Raw genomic sequence first — 18,368 nt, forward strand, 5'->3', positions numbered from 1 at the left:
TTGAATCTAAGTTAAATGATTCATAGACAGTCCTATGAATGTTTCTCCTTAATGCCTCATTCCCCTTGGGTAATTAATGGAAGAGAAACTTTGCTTGAGTGTTCCTGGGCTTCTTGTCTCCTAGAACAGGTGTCAAATTTCTCCAGGTGAATGCTTACCGGTAAGGGATTGGATAAGGAATGTTGCGGTGAGGATCGTGCAACTGGTGGAACACTTCTGCCAGGGCTGGTTCCTGGCCCGCTTCCCCCAGCAAACTGGCCAACAGGGAAAAATGGATATGAATAATTCACAACAGTACTATGCTTCAGATAAGGAGAGTAAAAGATTAACACAACAGGTCTTAATTACATATGGCCCCTTTAAGTCAACAAATCTTATTCTAGAGAGAAAATGCCATGTAAGCCAAATTCTACTAAATTTTCAATGAGAATTTAAAGAGGAGCTCCAGCAGAAATATACCAAGGTATAAAGAAAACATGGCTAGGAAGCTGAAAGTACACATGGTTTTGAAAGGACATAAGAGAAGAATGTTTTCCCTTCTTGTCTCAAAATACACGAAGCAAGAATACAGTGGTACAGTGGATGTTAGTGTCTTCTTTAGTAACCACTAACGATGGGTCAGTGAGCTCACTACAGGTTCCACTGGACTAAAGGGAAGAGGACAAAAGAAGAGTCCAAGCCACTCCACTTCAATCTTTGTAAGACACGAAACCTAGTCTGACCAAGAGAAAAATCACCTCATTTGTGAATTTTTATATCATCACAGACAAGACACATCATCAACAAATTTAAATTTAGGAAGCCAGCAGCCATTTCCTCTTATAGAGAGAGATGGGGCACCATTAGATTGATGAAGATGGGGAGGAAGGGGAGGAGAGCACAAAGGCAAAATACTGCTTTCTAAAGCCTTAAATGAAAGGATTTAGGTTTTATAAAATCACTAGTTGTGTTTTTTTTTTTTCAAAAAACTTAACTTACCTCAAAATAATCACTAATTTTATGTCCCCTAGGAGTGCCTTTCCCTGAAAATGAAACCAAAGTAAGTATAGTTTTTCGAATAACACACACAAGTAAACCATCATTCACTAAAATGTACTATGTATTCAATAACTGCACATACTGTTATCAATTCAAGTGTCAACTTTACTTTTAACATATTAGTCAAAATACCTGTATCCTAAGAACAGAGACCATTTCCTCCAGAAAATAAGACTAAGTAAGCAATGAAACATTTTTTGAGAGCCTGCTTTCATTTAAGATTCACTAATCTTTTATAAGTACACTAACAAAACTTACGCTACAACTCTGAATCAAAATAAAACTAAACTATAATCCACACCCACAACTAAGAACAAAGAATTCAAAACAAACTCATCAGAACTAAAGGGTTAATTCTATTTCACAAAAAAAAAACTTTAGGCCTTCTCACTTTGGGAGGATTTTCCCCAAAAAAGTAAAAAATGATTTGAAGATTAAAAATTTTAAAAATGAAAAAAAAAAAAAAAAAAAGGCTAGGACTTTCTTCGAAGTCCTTCCATTTCATTTATTGTCTCTTTAATTATTAAAAGAAATCTGGCATTATGACCATCATATTTACAGATTTATTCCACTGGGCACTGATGTTCAACTAAATAATTGACATTGAAGAAGACGAGATAAAAGGACAACCATGTAAATGAAAGCATTTCTGCTTGCCTATTATTAACAAATCACTGATCTAATGCAAGACAGTTAAAACTGCAATGTAACCTCTTTTCTGTACAATAAATGCTTAATCTAAATTAAAACCTGTGTCAAGAAGACTGTTAACTTACAGCATGGAAAAGCAGAGTCCACAAAGAACTATCACTGTTTTGTCAAGTGTGTATCTAATGGCAAGTCCATAATAAACAGCCTGATATTCCCTTAAGGAATATAAATCTCCTTTGTTAGGAATCCCTGTACACAAACTAATTACTTAGTATGGATTGGAAATTTTCTAAGTACATAAGAATTTAGTATTTTTATTGGTGTGAAATTACTACTACCTTGGCTAGTTTCATATGGTTCAGCTTTTCTTTTCCGGTTTCGCTGGTCATTCTGTTTTTTCTCAGGAGTCTGTTAAATACCATATACATCACAATTAGCATTTTGTTAAATTTTTCACATTATGAAAATCAGACAGTATGTACAAAATATCAAATCTATAAGAAGACTTAACTGGCACGGACAAGCCCTAAACTAGTGTCCTGCTCTAGGGCAGGGTCATGCAAAGTGTACAGGATCTGGAGTCAAACCATCTACACCATTGTTGACAAACTATTCAAAATGTCAGAACTTCAATTTACTCATCTGTAAATCAGGGTTGCTGCAAAGCTTAAATAAGATATTTTATAAAGCACAAATGTAGTACAACCATCTAGCATACGATAGGCTCTCAGACAGTAGCTATTAAAATATTTCTAATTTAAAAGAGCTTAAATTCAATCCCTTTTTTCCAAAAAGGAAAAAAATCTGTATAATCAACTAGCTCTAATTTTTTGAAAGTTTTTGCATCTAAGTGCAAAGTAGGTAGTTACATATCCACGCAGCCAGGCTATTTGCCTTAAAAAACAAATAAATAAATCTTCAAATTTTGTTACCAAAGTCTGCCAGGCCACACTGACCCACTGTGTTGAAGTACTGACAAGTGCTAAAATTCAAATGCGCCTAAGCCAATTCAGCTACAACTACAAATTTCTACCCTTTATTGATGGCAACTAAGCCAAAACTTTAAAAGATAATGCCCGTACATGATTATCATAATAAAAACCTATTAGGGCCACATCACAACTACACAAACAGCATGCAACTCAAAGGGGAGTCATTCACAGAGACCCTAAAAGTGTCCCAGAGTTATGCAGTGCTATTGTTTAACTGAGATGGAAAGCATGGAAATATGAAAAGTCTTGCAATGGATGTGGTTTCTTACCTCTACCTCTTTATCACTCAAGGACCCCACGCTGCACAAGCTCTGGTTGGAAGACTCACTATTGAGTGGCCCCTAGAAAGGAAAAACAAAATAAATAAATAAATAAATAAATAAAAAGAAACTAATTTAAAATGACAGCAAAACTGGGGAAGAAATCTGTTGATTTTGATATCTAAGTCAAGTCAAAGAAGCCAAGAATTAACTGTAACACCTCTGAGCCAACTTGAAAAGAATCCAATCAACCACATGGTACAGGGCGCTCATGTTAAAATTCTCTAGCTACTATTATTTTCATTTCCTTCACAAACTCTGTACTTGTGCAAACCTTCTAGAGTACTTCCACATGTCACAAATTCATTCTTTAAGGAAAACAAGCAGGGGAAATCAATTCTCTTGGCCTCTTGTATCATGTAGGCAATATCTGAAAGTTGAGATGTTAAGGATGTTCCTTATGAAGGTTGGTCAGAGACCTTAATGAAGGAAACACTTTTCTGAATCATGCACTAAAAAGGCATGACTGCTGGCTCAAAAAACAGTTAAAGAGGTTGACAGCATGAAGATCTCTGCTCATTTGCTCCTCAGTGAAACTGATGAAAATTATTTTTAAAAACTACCATTCAAAGCCTCTGACTATGGTCCCTAAGGGCAAACAGCAAATGAAGAAACAACTATACAATAAAATCTATAAAAATTCAGTCTGAAAGGTAAAAAGTGGTATTGAATCAACACCATGCCCTCCCTTCCCCTCCCATCTCATCAAGGCTCCAGACTGCTGCAGCCAAGAACACAAGGCTCCCTCTTTCCCTAGCTCAGTCCACAGGCTTTCTTCCTGGGAGCAGCAGGACTTGAAGTTTCTCATCCTATCCCCAGCCTTCTATTGCTGAGAATAAGTCCCAAGCAAGTACATCAAAGACAGGCATCTCCCTTCTGCCCCCGCATACCTGTGGAACAGAGGCCCTGCCTTAGGCATGGTACACTGAGAATGCTAGGACCCCAACAGCTCTTTTGCCCAGCTCATGAAATAGTGCTTCCACACGAGGAGAGACAAGTTGCTTTGCGTGCCCCATCCCCACCCTAACCTCCCCAGCACTCACCTCCTACAGCCTGAATGTCAGTCACAGAGAAGCTCACCACTGTCCTCATCCCCAGCTCCAGAACCCTGGCTTAGATATTTTGCCAAAGGGGAAAAAGCAGGAACACACAGTACCAAATCTTCCCAAAGGACCTGACTTCATTCTTAACAACGTGTGGACAAATTTAAGTCTAAGAGTATTCAACTGGAGGTTGTGGTAAAAGGCAAATGAAAAGCAATTCATGTACTGAACATACAGTCTAGACTGTGGGTCAGTTACTTTCCAAGAGAGAACCAGGGAATAAGACACTCAAGAGCCGCCCTTCGGTCAGAACAAATAGCAAACATTGACCTCAGAAACTTTTCCTTACAAGGAGCCCCAATTTGGATTAGTTTGTAGAGGAATTTATGCCTCAGAGCATCATTGAAAACAAGAGAGCAATCTGGGTAACTAGTGGAGTTTAACAGCTGGGTTGGTCAGGAAAAGAGAGTTCTACCAAGTACCAGTCTTCCCAAGGTGCCTGCAGGCAACCCTAAAGCCATGCCTCCCTGAAGAACACCATCAGAGGATTAGCTCTGGGGGCACAGGGTGATAGAACAGACTTCACTAAAATCCAGCAAATCATTAAACAAATAAACAAGCAAATAACATGGACAAGTCCCCAAAGAACAGGATGAGAAATCAGTACCCAGAGTTACTACAATGTATCATCTAAAATGACCAATTTCCCAAGAAAAATCATGAGGCACGCAAAGAAATAAGTATGAGCCATACACCACGGGAATAAAGTAGGCGAAAGAAACTGCCTGTGGGAATGATCAGATGTTGAATTTAACAGAAAAGTATTTCAAAATAGCCACTATAAATATGTTCACAGAACCAAAGGAAATAATAAAGAAGTAATGGAAGGTATGAATGACAATGTTGCATCAAAAAGAGAACATCAATACAGATACAGAAAGTTTGTGTGTGTATGTGTGTGTGTGTGTGTGTGTATACACATACATACACATAATGTATGTATGTATGTGTATATATACATAAAACAAATGGTAATTCTGGAGTTGCAAACTACAATAACCAAAATAAAAGATGCACTAGAGAGGTTCAAGAGTAGAATTAAACTGGCAAAAGAAATAATTAGCGTATTTGAAGATATATCAACAGAGATTATGCAAGCTGGGAGAGGAAACTCGAGCTTCAGGGAAATGTGGAAAATGGTTAAGTACATCACGAAGCACATAACGGACATCAGGAGAGGAGAACAAGAAAGGAGCAGAAAAAATATTTAAAGAAATAATGGCTGAAAACTTATCAAATTCATTAAAAAAAATAAACTTACCAATACAAGAAGCTTAATGAACTTCCAGTAGGATAAACACAAAGAGGCCCATAAACAGATATACTGTAGGAAAAATGCTCAAAAGCAAAGGAGAAAATCTTGAAAACAGAACTATAACTTACAAGGAATCACTTACAAGGGAATTCCAATAGGATTAACAGCAGATTTCTGAGCAAAAACAATGCAGGGCCAGAAGGCAGCAGGATAGAATATTCAAAGTACAGGGGGAAAGGGTCAACCAAGAATCCTATACTGAGCAAATTGTTCTTTTAAAAATAAGGCAAAAGAGAGATTTCTCAGAAAAACAGCAAGGAACTTCCTCAACCTGATAAAAGGGCATCTACAAAAAAAAAAAAAAAAAAAAAAAACCCTGACAACAACAAAACAAACAAACAAACAAAAAACCCCAAAACCCTACAACTAACATTATACTTAATGGTTAAAGACTGGATGCTTTCCTCTAAGATGTGGAACAAGACTAGAATGTTTTTTCTCTCCCACATCTATTAAACATTATACTAGAGGTTCTAGCCAGGCAATTTTGCAAGGCATTCAGATTGGAAAGGAAGAAGTAAAACTATGCCAATTCATAGATGACATACTCTTATATATGTAAAACCCCAAAGGATCCACTAAAATACTACTTGAACTAATAAACAAATTTAATAAGATTACAGGATATAAGACCAATATACAAAGATCAATTTTATTTCTATAAATTTGCAATGTAAAATCTGAAAATGAAATAAATAAAATAATTCCAGTCACATTAGCAACAAAAAGAACAAAATACTTAGTAATAAACAAAAGAAGTGTAAAACTTACACTGTGAAAACTACCCAAAAAATTATTGCAAGAAATTAAAGATCTAAGTAAATGGAAAAACACCCATGTTCACAGATTAGAAGACTTGACATTGTTAGGATGGCAGTTCTCTCCTGGCTGATCTATAGATTTAACAGAATCCTTATCAGAATTCCAGCTGACTTCTTTATATAAACTGACAAGCTTATTCTAAAATTCATAGGGAACTATAAGGGACCCAAATACACAAAACAATCCTGACAAGGAAGGAAGTAGGTGAACTCACATTCCCTGACTTCAAGACTTACTACAAAGCAACAGTAATAAAGACAGTATAATACTGGCATAAAGACAAGTCAATGGAATAGAATTTAGAGTCCACAGATAAATCCATAGTCTATGGTCAAATGATTATTGATAAAGGTGCCAAGACTATTCAATAAGAGAAAGAATAGTCTTAACAAATGGTACTGGGACAACTGGACAGCCACAGGCAAAGCAATGAAGATGAACCCCTACCTCACACCATACAAAAAAATTAACTCAAAATGGTTCAAGGACTTAAATGTAAGTTAAAATTATAAAACTCTTAGATGGAAACATAGAGGTAAATTTTCATGACCTCAAACTAGGCACCAAAAGTGCAAACAAAAGAGAAAAATAGATAAACTAGACTTATTCAAATTTAAAAACTTTTGTCGTTGAAAGAACACTATCAACAAAGACAACCCACAAAACAGGAGAAAATATTTGCACATCACATATCTGATAAGGTACTTGTATGCTGTATAAAGAACTCTTGCAATTCAGAAATAAAAAGACAGTTAACTCAATTTAAAAGTGGGCAAAAAGGTCTAAACAGTCACTTCTCCAAAGATGAGATACAAATGACCAAAGAGCACATGAAAAGAATTTCAACATTATTAGCCAATGGGGAAATACAAATCAAAACCAAAGTGGGATACAACTTCATACCTACTAAGATGGTCAGAATCAAAATGACAGCAAGAAGTACTGGCAAGAATATGGAGAAACTGGAACCCTTGTACACTGCTGGAGGTAACACAAAATGGTGTAGCTGCTTTCAAAAACAGTCAGGGAGTTCCTCAAACAATTAAACACAAAGTTACATATGACCCAGAATACTACTCCTAGGCACATACTGAAAAGCAATAAAAAACATGGACACACAAAAACCTGGACACAGATTTTTATAACAGCATTATTCACAAAAGCCAAAAGGTGGAAATAATCCAAAAGTCCATCAACTGACAAATGGATAAACAAAATCTGGTGTACCCATACAATGAAATGTTATTTGGCCATAAAAAGGAATCAAGTATTGATACATGCTACAATATAAACAAACATTGAAAACATTTTGCTAAGTACAAGAAGCCAGTCACAACAGATCACATATCAAATGATTCCATTCATATGAAAATCCAGAAGAGGAAAATCTAAGACAAACAGAAAGTTAGTAGTTCCTTAGGGTAGGAGTGGGGGTACATGGAGGGAACAGCTAAAGAGTATGGGGTTTCTTCTTGAGGTGATAAAAATATTCTAAAATTGACTGTGTTGGTGGTTGTATGTATGTGTGAATATACCAAAAACCAATGAACAGTGTAATTTAAATGGGTGAATTGTATATGAATTGTATCTCAATAAAACTGTTTAAAAAACAAGTTACCAGGCTTAGAGTCAAAAATAATTTATATTCCAATAGGGTGCATTAAGTATTCCTTTCACTGTATCCTTAAAGCACTATTTTTAAACTGTAATCAACACAATATACCAGAGAGCTTCACAGTGAGATGCTTGTGAAACTACAAAGAAAAATAATAAAGTGAAACTAGGGAGAATAAAATTAAATCATGTATTCCCAGTGACATAAATCAACAAATGATCTGTTCCTATAATGATAGAGTTTCATGATGTTTTAACTGGGGGGTGGGGAGTGGGAAGCTTTATTTACATTAAGAATTCTATAATTATTGAAACTGAATCTTTCTATGTTCAAATTTTTAAAATATTCTGTTCATAAAATGTTTTTTGTAACTGTTATGAAGCATTTTCCTCCCTGGATAGTAATAATACCATATACTACATTTTAATTATTTGCTTTACCTGCCAACTACTCCTCACTTTCAAAAGGAAATGGTAGGAGTAGGTTATAGCTCAGTGGTAGAGCACATGCTTAGCATTCACAAGGTCCTGGGTTTAATCCCCAGTACCTCCACTGAACATCAAAAAAGAAATTTAAAAAACGAAAAAGAAATTAAAAAAAAAAAAAAAAGGAAATGACAAGTGTGATGAATAGAGACAAGAGAGAACTGAAGAATCTATTTTTATTAGCAATTACTGATAATAACATAAACTGTAAAGTGTTTAACAGTGGTGTACATTCTAGTAGTTGAAAGAAATTTGCAAGAGGCACAAAGATCCTTGTGGTTCCTTGAGTGTGTGTCTAACTAAAAGAAAAAAAGTATTAAGAATTACCGAATTCTCCCTTTCCCTGTCCTTTTCTGATGCACAGCATCTCAAATTATTATAACATCATTAGACTAAATTTAATTAACAGGGATAATGATATACCTTCCCTGTTCTAAAACAGCTGTCTAATAAAGTAGCTAACCAAATGATTTTAGGCAAACAGTCTTATCTTTCAAAAGTATTACTATCGTTAAAAAACAAATAAGGGAGAAAAAAATGAACTAAATTAAAGGATAAAAAGGCATGACTAAATTCAATAGATAAAAAAGCGTAACTAAATTCAATGTATGATCCTTGATTTGACCCTGGATATCAAAACAAAGCAAAAACAAAAGACATTACTGGGACAAAGGCAGAAACTGAATATGGACTATATATTAGATAATCAAGTTTCAGTCTATTATGGTCAGTTCCTCAGTTGTAAATTTTCCCATTTGCTGCATCTTTTTTACTAAGGTGCTTTTGTAAGTTTTGTATGAGTTCATATTCAGTTTTGGGAGTGTCCTCCACATTTCAGGGGTCAAGGAGCAGTCAGTCCCAAGGGAATTTTAATGGTCACCTATGCCAGTGCCCTACAACATTCATCATATTTATATATTACTTTCCCTGCCCAGGATTTCCACACATTTATATATTAGTTCCAACATATTTATACATTATTTTTCTGCCCAGGATTTCCACACAAGGTTGGAGCTTCCATTTCTTGTGGGTGAATTTTAACAGCCACAATCCAAAGTTAAGTGGCTTTCTTGTAGTAACCTATAATGAAAAAGAATATAAAAACGAATATATGTATGTATATGTATGACTGAAACATTATGCTGTACACCAGAAATAGACAACACTGTAGACTGACTATGCTTCAATAAAAAAATTATAAATCTATAAAAAATAAAATACAGTTTAGTGGCTCACTTCTGTCCTATGTCTTGGAATGGTGGGCAGTTTTACTAATCCTAATTAATAGACAACTTTGCCCCTTTCCAATTCCCAGCATTATACAGAGCCAGTTCTAGTCTTTAGCCTCAATTACTATTCCCAGGAGTAAATTAAATCGCAAGGCCTAAAAGCTTATGGGTTACCAAAGTCTAACTCCCATTCACCACTGTGACATCTTCATATAGAAACTAGAATAACTGGGATTCAATTTTTCCTATTTTTTTGATACTGCTGACATTCAGGAATTATATAATTTTCATGTGTTTCATTTAGCCACTTTACTGAATTGTTATTCTTCATAATCATCTCTCAATTTGTTCCTTTTGATTTCATTATTTACATATAAATTACAGCATTTTAAAGTAAGTTTATATCCTCATTTCCACAATTTATATCTCTTATTTGTTTCACATTTTACTGCTTTGAATAAAACAACATAATCATCATAAAGAAAGAACACTGTTTTGTTCTTCTTTTTCAAGGTAACTTTCTTGTGCTTTACTATTAAAAACTATAAGACTGCAAAGAGCCAAAACAATCTTGTAAAAGAACAAAGTTGGGGGTCTCTCACTTCCTGATTTCAAAACTTATTACAAAGCTACAATAATCAAAACATATGGCACTGGCATTAAGTTGAACATATAGACAAATGGAACAGAATTCAGATCCCAGAAATAATCCCTCACATATATGGTCAAATGATTTTCTTTTTTTTGCTGATCTTCTTTTTCAGTTTTACTGAGATATAATTACAACTCTGTATAAGTTTAACAGGCACATAATGACTTCACATAAAATGATTTGACAAGGGTGCCAAGACCCCTCAAAATGAACAATAGTCTTTTCAACAAACTGGTGGGAAAATGGATATTCACATGCAGAAGAATGAAGCTGGACCCTTATCTTACAAAAATGAATTCAAAATGAATGACACCAAAAGAACAATAAATAAAACAAACAAAAAAAAACAGACTACATCAAAATTTAAAACCTCTGTGCATCAAAGGACACAATCAATAAGAGTAAAAAGACAACCCACAAAATGGGAGAAAACATTTGCAAACCATGTATCTTTTGATAAAGGGTTAACATCCAGAATATATTTTTAAAATTCCTATAAATCAACAAAAGTTAAACAAACAACCCAATTAAAAATGGGCAAAGGATTGGAATAGACATTTCCCCAAAGAAGGTATACAAATAGCCAACAAGTACATGAGAAGATGCAACATCAGTAATCATGTGAAATGTAAATCAAAATCACAATGAAATGGGGGAGGAGGGTATAGCTCAGTGGCAGAGTGTGTGCTTGGCATGCACAAGGTCCTGGGTTCAATCCTCAGTACCTCCACTAAAAATAATAACCAAATAAACCTAATTACCTCCTCCCCAAATAAAAATAAATAGGATAAAAAAGAGAGTTAATGGCAAAATCACAATGAGATACCATACCACTTCACACCCATTAGGATGGCTACTATCAGAAAACAGAAAATAATAAGCACTGCTAAGGATGTGGAGAAACTGAAACCTTTGTGTGCTGTTAGCTGGGACTTTAAATGGTGCAGCCACTATGGAAAATAGTATGGCAGTTCTTCAAAAAATTAAGAATAGAATAATCATATGATATAGCAATTCCACTTCTGGGTATATATCCAAAAGAATGGAAAGCAGGGTCTCAAAGAATTATTTGCACACTTATGTTCATGGCAGCATTATTCACAACACCTAAAAGGTAGAAGCAACACAAGTGTCCATTAATATAAATGGAAACAAAATGTGATATATATCCATATAATGGAGTATTATTCAACCTTCAAAAGGAAGATAATTCTGACACATGCTACAAATAAACCTTGAGGACATTATGCTAAGTGAAATAAGCTAGTGACAAAAAGGTAGATACTGCGTGATTTCACTTAAAGGAGGTATCTATTATTACTTTTTAAAAATCACTTGGAGAGGGATGTAATTAGGTTTATTTACTTATTTGTTTATTTTTAAAAGAGATTCTGGGGATTGAACCCAGGACCTTGTGTATGCTAGGCATGTACTCTACCACTGAGCTATACCCTCCCCAGGAGGCATCTAAAATGGTCAAATTCATTGAGACAGAAAGTAGAATGGTGATTTAAGGAACTGGAGAGAGGAGGAATGGGGAGTTCGTGTTTAACGAGTACAGAGGTTCAGTTTTGGAAGATGAACAGAGTTCTGGAGACTGACTGCACAATGTGAATGTACTTAACAATATTGAACTCTACACTTAAAAATGGTTAAGACAACACATTTTATGTAATGTTTATTTTACCACAATTAAAACTTTTTTAAAAAATAAAACTACATTAATTGTTGTTTTCTAAATTAGAAAGTTGAGATGGCTATTGAGTTTAACCAAATGCTTTTTTAAAAAAGTTACTATTTATTTGCTCTAATAATAATAATAGCCAGCACTTCTGCAGCACTTCTATGGGCTGGGCATTCTATACTGGCACATTTGATTCTCACAAATGATAAAAACCAAACTGATTTTTTTATAAAAGTACAAAAGCAATTCAAAAGCCTTTTCAACAAATGGTACTGAAGCAATTAGGCATCCATAGGCAAAAATATGAACCTCAAGTTAAACCTCATACCTTATTTTTAAAAGTAACTCAAATTAGATCATTAACTTAAATACAAAACAGAAAACCAGAAACCTTTTAGGAAAAAAAAAAGGAGGGGGCACAGGGGGAGAAAATCTTCAAAACCCAGGATCAGGTGAAGAGATCTTCAATATGACACAAAAGCTTGATCTATAAAAGGACAAATTAATAAATGGAACCTCATCAAAATTACTTTCACTCAGCAAAAGACTCTATAAGTAGGATGAAAAGACAAATCATGAACTGGAAGAAAATAGTTGCAAACCACATATCTGACAAAGGACACAAAATTACGAACCTCAACTTAGAACTAAAAAATCAAGTTTTTCTTTTTTTTTAATCCAATTAGAAAACTGGCAAAAGACATGAACAGATATTTCACTGAAGAGGATATAAGGATGGTTAATAAGCATGAGAAAGGATGTTCAACATCATTAGCCATTAGGGAAACACAAATTCAAACCACAGTAAGAGTTCATTACACCTAACAACAGCAACAACACTAAATGTTGGCAAGTATTAAAAGAAAACTGAATCATTCATACATTGCTGTGAGAATTTATATAAAAAGCTACAGCCAATTGGGAAAATTGTTTGACAATTTCTTTTAAAACTAAAAGTGTACTTAACATTTATCATATGATCTAGCAATTATGCTACTGGACATTTATTCCAGAGAAATAATGTTCATGCAAAAACCTGCACACAAATGTTCATAGTGGCTTTATTCGTAACAGCCAAAAACTGGAAACAAACCAAATATCCTTCAGTGAGTGAATGGTTAAACAAACTGTGGTATATCCATGGAATAGAATACTACTCAGCAAAAAGAGGAATGAATACTTACATATGCAACAACTTGGATGAACTTCAAGGAAATTAGGCTAAGTGAAAAAAGCTAATCTTAAATGGTTATATATTGTATGATCTTATGTGTATATATATGAAAAATATATACACTTCTTGAAATGATGAATTTACAGGGATGAAAAACAGATTAGTGGTTGTCAGAGTTAGGGTTTCAAGGAGAGGGGTGGGGAAGGACACAAAGGAGTAGCAGGAGAGAGTCTGGTGGTGATGGAGCAGTTCTGCATCTTGATTGTGGTGATGGATACAAAAAGCTACACAAGTGATAAAAAAAATTGCAAAGTAGTACATGTGTACACACACACACAATGATACAAGTATAATATGAAATCTGAATGAGTTCTGTTAATTTTACGAAGGTCAATTTCCTGGTTTTAATATTGTACTCTAACTACACAAGATGCTCACATTGGGAGAGGATGGGTGCATGGAACCTCCCTGCTCTTTTTTTTTTTTCTTTCAATTTCTTTTGAATCTAAAAATATTTTGAAACAAAAAGTTTTTTATGTATTATTTATTTGCTGTAGTTAAGAAATAAAAATAGTAAACAATACTCAGGTAGCCCTTGCTACACAGGCCAGGTATTTTATATTAGCACAGTCAATCCTCCTAACAAACTATTATGGGCTCAACTGTGTCCTCAAATTTATACACTGAAGCCCTAACCCCCAATACCTCAGAATATATTTAGAGACAGGGCCTTTGAAGACGTATTAAGCTAAAATGGGTCATTAGAGTAGACCCTAATCCAATATGACTGATGTCCTTATACAAAGTGGAAATCAGGACACAGAGACACCAGACATGCACAGGCATAGAGAAAAGATCGTATGAGGACACAGTGAGAAGATGGCTATCAAATCAAGAAGAGAAAGCCTCAAAAGAAATCATTCCTGCTGACACCTTGATCTTGAACGTCTAGCCTCCAGAATAGTGAGAAAATAAATTTCTATTGTTTAAGCCACCCAGTCTGTGTTATGGAAGCCCTAGCAAACTAATGACAAACTTCATATGATAGCTATTAGTAGTCTCATTTACAGATGAAGAAACTGTAAGAAAAGTTTAGTCAACTCCCCAAAGTTACACAACTGGGAAGAAGCAGAGCCAAGATCTGGACCAAAGTGACCTGGCTTCAAAATAAGTGCTACTAACCAGCCAGCTATACTCTAGGTACATTAGTACATAGTCATCTATTACGTGTATTAATAAAATTTTAAAATATTGAACTTGTCTGACTCAGGATAAACTCCCTGAAACAAAATAAAGGAATTATCTCTGGGAGCCATTTGCTACTATTTTTATTTGAATTTAAACATCTAATATATTCATAAAATGAGATTAGGTTTATTCCTTCATATGTGTCAGGTTTTGCTATCAGAGTTTATTATTCCTATGTTATTATTTAACATGAGAATTACCTATTTCTTGAAAGGTTAGGAGACCACCAATAACTTGGGAGTGCAATTTTTTGCCCTGATTCAAGGAGTAGGAGGAAGAGAAGGAAGAGAAAATAATTTTATAATCTTCCTCGATTTTCCCTTGGTTATAGGAGTCTATTCTGATTTTTACATCTTACTTTTGTCAACATTAATTTCTACTATCTTTGAGTGAAATTTATCTACTTCAGTGAGATTTTCATAGTAATATATTACTAACAGCATCCATTTCCAGTTTCTTCTCTTTGTAGGTCCTCAGTGTCTTTTGTTATATCCCATTTACTTCCCCCAATTTCTTCTTTGTTTCCTAATTTTCCAACTCTGGATTAATTCCTATTCTTCACTCTATTGAAAGTCAGCCCTCGACATATGATTTGTTTTGTCATGTTTTGTTTTAATAAGAATAAGAGAAAAAAAGAATTTTTAAACAAAGTGTAAAAATAAGTTAAGACTCCACAGTAAAAGTCCCATTTTTTATACTAACATTTAAGCTGTTTACCCTGTCTCCTGCTAATAATGATTTTTTAAAGTAAAACACCAAATGGACTATTTAAAAAATAGAAAAGAGTCAAGTTTCTTGTTTAAAAAAAAAGAAGGGTTCCCCAAAACAAGACACATATTTAATATATTTAAATGCACTTTTGGGGACATTTAAAAAATACTTCAGTTACAAGCCTAAAGAAAACCTTGCAGATAAGTTATAAACCCATGAAAACTGAGGTTAAGTTACCAATGTTGACAACTAGCCTTTAGCACATGAATGAAACCTATATAAGCGAAGAAAAATTTGTAGAAGTAGCAGCCAAAGGTTAATCTTTCACTCCTCTAAAAGTTTAAATGTCAACATTTGTTGAGTTTCTAGTCTTAATTTCCTCCTTGAACTAAATTGGCATCTTGAAAGGCATTCAGAACAGCAGACAAAAGTTAACCTTGATTAAGTATAAAGGAGGACATCTGACAGTAGGGTCAAACTACCTGATGTAGTCAAAAGATATTCCATTAAAGACAAGACCTAGTGAAGAATGAAAACTAAGGGTCTCCATACTTTTTTTTAGTCATTAGTATCACTACCTTTTGCACAATAGCAGAGTCAAATCAGTGGGGTGATTTCAAATGGATGACTTTTTTTTTATTTTGGGGAGAGGTAATTAGGTTTACTTACTTTTTTTTTTAATGGAGGTACTGGGGATTGAACCCAGGGCCTCGTGCATGCTAAGCAGATGCTCTACCACTAAGCTATACCACCTCCCTTAACAAACGACTTTGCATTTTAGCAAGGAAACAAAATATTATTGTACACTGCCAAGAAAATCTTTAATTAATATTAATGATTTTTAGTAATATTTCAGTCATGCAAAATCCTAACCATATAATTTAATAACATCCATTTCCAGACGAGCAAGCCCAAAAGTTAGAACAAGAAATTCTTCAACTGTCTTCTGGAAAACTTGTGTATGGAAGTCTATGTATTCATTCAAGATCTGGCACATACAACCAAAAAGACACATAATAACATGTTGGCAAGGATATGGAGAAAGTTTAACCCTCATACACTGCTGGTAGACATGTTAAAAGGTGCACTTTAGAAAATAGTCTGGTAATTCCTCAAATAGTTAAACTAATGACAGAAAAAAAAAAAAAAACCATAGAGAGATCCTTAGTTTTACATTAGGTCCAGTCTTTCATGGACTATCTCTTAACCATAAGACCCAGCAATTCCACTCACAGGAATACACTCAAAAGAAATGAAAACATGTGCAAACAAATACATGCAGATGAATGTTCATGGCACATTATTCATAATAGCCAAAAAATGGAAACAACATAAATGTCCATCAACAGAAAGAATGAATAAACAAAATGTGGTATATCCATACAAGGGAATATTATGTGGCAATAAAGAGAAATGAAGTTCTGAGACATGAATGAACCTTGAAAACATGATGTTAAGTGAAAGAAGCAAGTCACAAAGGACCACATATTGTATGATTCCATTTATATGAAATGTTCAGAATAGGCAAAATCTGTACAGATAAAAAGTAGATTAATGGTTTCCTAGAGCTGAAAGAGGTGAGGCTTTTGAGGGTGACAGCTAAGAGATAAGGGATTCATTTGTTTTTGAGGTGAGAATGTTCTAAAATTGACTGGGGTAATGGTTTCACAATTCTATAAATACACTTGGAGTCAATGAACTGTGTGCTTTAATAGAGTAAATTGTATGTTGTGAAAATTATATCTCAATAAAACTGTTTAAAAAATAATCCATTGCCATTTTGCTCACTACAGGGAAGTACTTATAACCATGGATACAGAAGAGCATCAAACATAATCCTGCCCTCCAAAGCTTCCTCATCATCTACGGAAAGGATTAGGTTACCGTTTTCTCCTTCTAATTTTCAAATCCTTTATCTCATATAATATTTCTTTAAATAAGTGACAAAACACCATTCTACAAATGTGTTTACAGGATGATTGTTTGAAGAATAGCGATCCAAACGAGGTCCATATAACATCTCTATGGTAGATCTCAAAATCATATGCTGAGTGTAAAATAAGTTCAGAACAGTGATAGTATAATTTGATTTTTTTTAACAAAATCACACATAAAAATCAGTACATGGATAAATATGTATGCAAGTGGATAAGTACAGTATTTAAAAAATCTAAATGGATACATACCAAACTTCTTAGAGCAATTACAGTTCTTATTATTATAAAAGTAAGCATGCATTCCTTACATAACTGAAAATTAACCATTTAAAAAACTAACTGTAAGGGAAAGGAGTATGACTTCAATAAACACAGAAGCAACTGTCATGTGGATTACATATCTTACTAGAAAGCTTACAATTTAGCCTTTAGCCTTATTCCTCTTGCTAAAAAAAAAACTCTCTCCTTTATTGGTTAAAAACTACAAATTCAATATTTACAGATAGAAAAGGAACAAAATCAAGTACAAAATATAAAATACAGATACAAAATCCTGGAGCACATTTATAGTAAAGATAACGTGGAAGTTAAACAAGATTACACGGTATAGCACAGGGAAATATACACAAAATGTTATGATAACTTAGAGAGAAAAAAATGTGACAATGAGTGTGTATATGTCCATGAATGACTGAAAAATTGTGCTGAACACGAATTTGACACATTGTAAAATGATTATAAATCAATAAAAAATGTTAAAAAAAAAAAAAAGATAACGTGGAAGAAATGGTCATAAAATAATCCAGAATTAAAATATCCAAGAGATACATAACCCTCAAAAAAGTGTGATGACCATTAAGTTTAGGTTCTTGGCTTTTACTGTTTTGAGGAGATCATTAATCTGTAAAACAAACCCACTTCCCCCCCTAAAGCAAATAATGTAACAAAATTCCTACTGCAGAGCACAATATATTGGTATAATGATAGGAGGCAGGGGTCTAAATTCCAGTTCTGCCACTTACTAATTGTGGCATAACTGTTAACCAATCAACTGCTCTCTCTAAGCCTCAATTTACTCATCTGTAAAAAGCCAAGCAGACATCACTAATGCCTTTTATGCACCCTCAAGGGCTAGAAATTAAGATAGTAGTTTTAAATTTATATAATCATTCACTCTCCCTCCCACACGCATTTTAGCTGCTTCCAGTTTCCACCAATCTGGCTGGGGGAAAGACAGTTGGGAGATTTTCTACCAGGGCATGGCAACCTCTTCTTCTCACCTTTCAATTCCAAAACTCACACTACTAACCTATCAAGGATGGTAGTACATTTGGTTCAAACCATGTAAATACTCTTAGCTAGGTTACCGTTACTTATGTCCCTTTAGGTCAT

At 34.3% G+C, this 18,368-nt stretch overlaps 1 protein-coding gene across 3 annotated transcripts in view; it reads right to left on the reverse strand.

Moving 5' to 3' along the window:
• The window catches only part of TLK2 (tousled like kinase 2), a 101,514-nt gene that overhangs the window by 63,151 nt on the left and 19,995 nt on the right, over positions 1 to 18,368 (reverse strand). For 2 of the 3 annotated variants that reach the window (XM_031468832.2, XM_031468830.2), the window contains exons 3-6: positions 2,951 to 3,022; positions 2,028 to 2,097; positions 979 to 1,022; positions 159 to 254 (exon numbers count right to left, since the gene is read on the reverse strand). In XM_031468832.2, coding sequence (XP_031324692.1) covers positions 159 to 254; positions 979 to 1,022; positions 2,028 to 2,097; positions 2,951 to 3,022 — 282 coding nt within the window. The remainder of the gene's footprint in view (positions 1 to 158; positions 255 to 978; positions 1,023 to 2,027; positions 2,098 to 2,950; positions 3,023 to 18,368) is intronic. The other variant, XM_031468831.2, reaches the window with a different exon arrangement.

The sequence above is a fragment of the Camelus dromedarius genome, chromosome 16 (assembly GCF_036321535.1).
Source record: "Camelus dromedarius isolate mCamDro1 chromosome 16, mCamDro1.pat, whole genome shotgun sequence".
Taxonomy (NCBI): Eukaryota; Metazoa; Chordata; class Mammalia; order Artiodactyla; family Camelidae; genus Camelus; species Camelus dromedarius.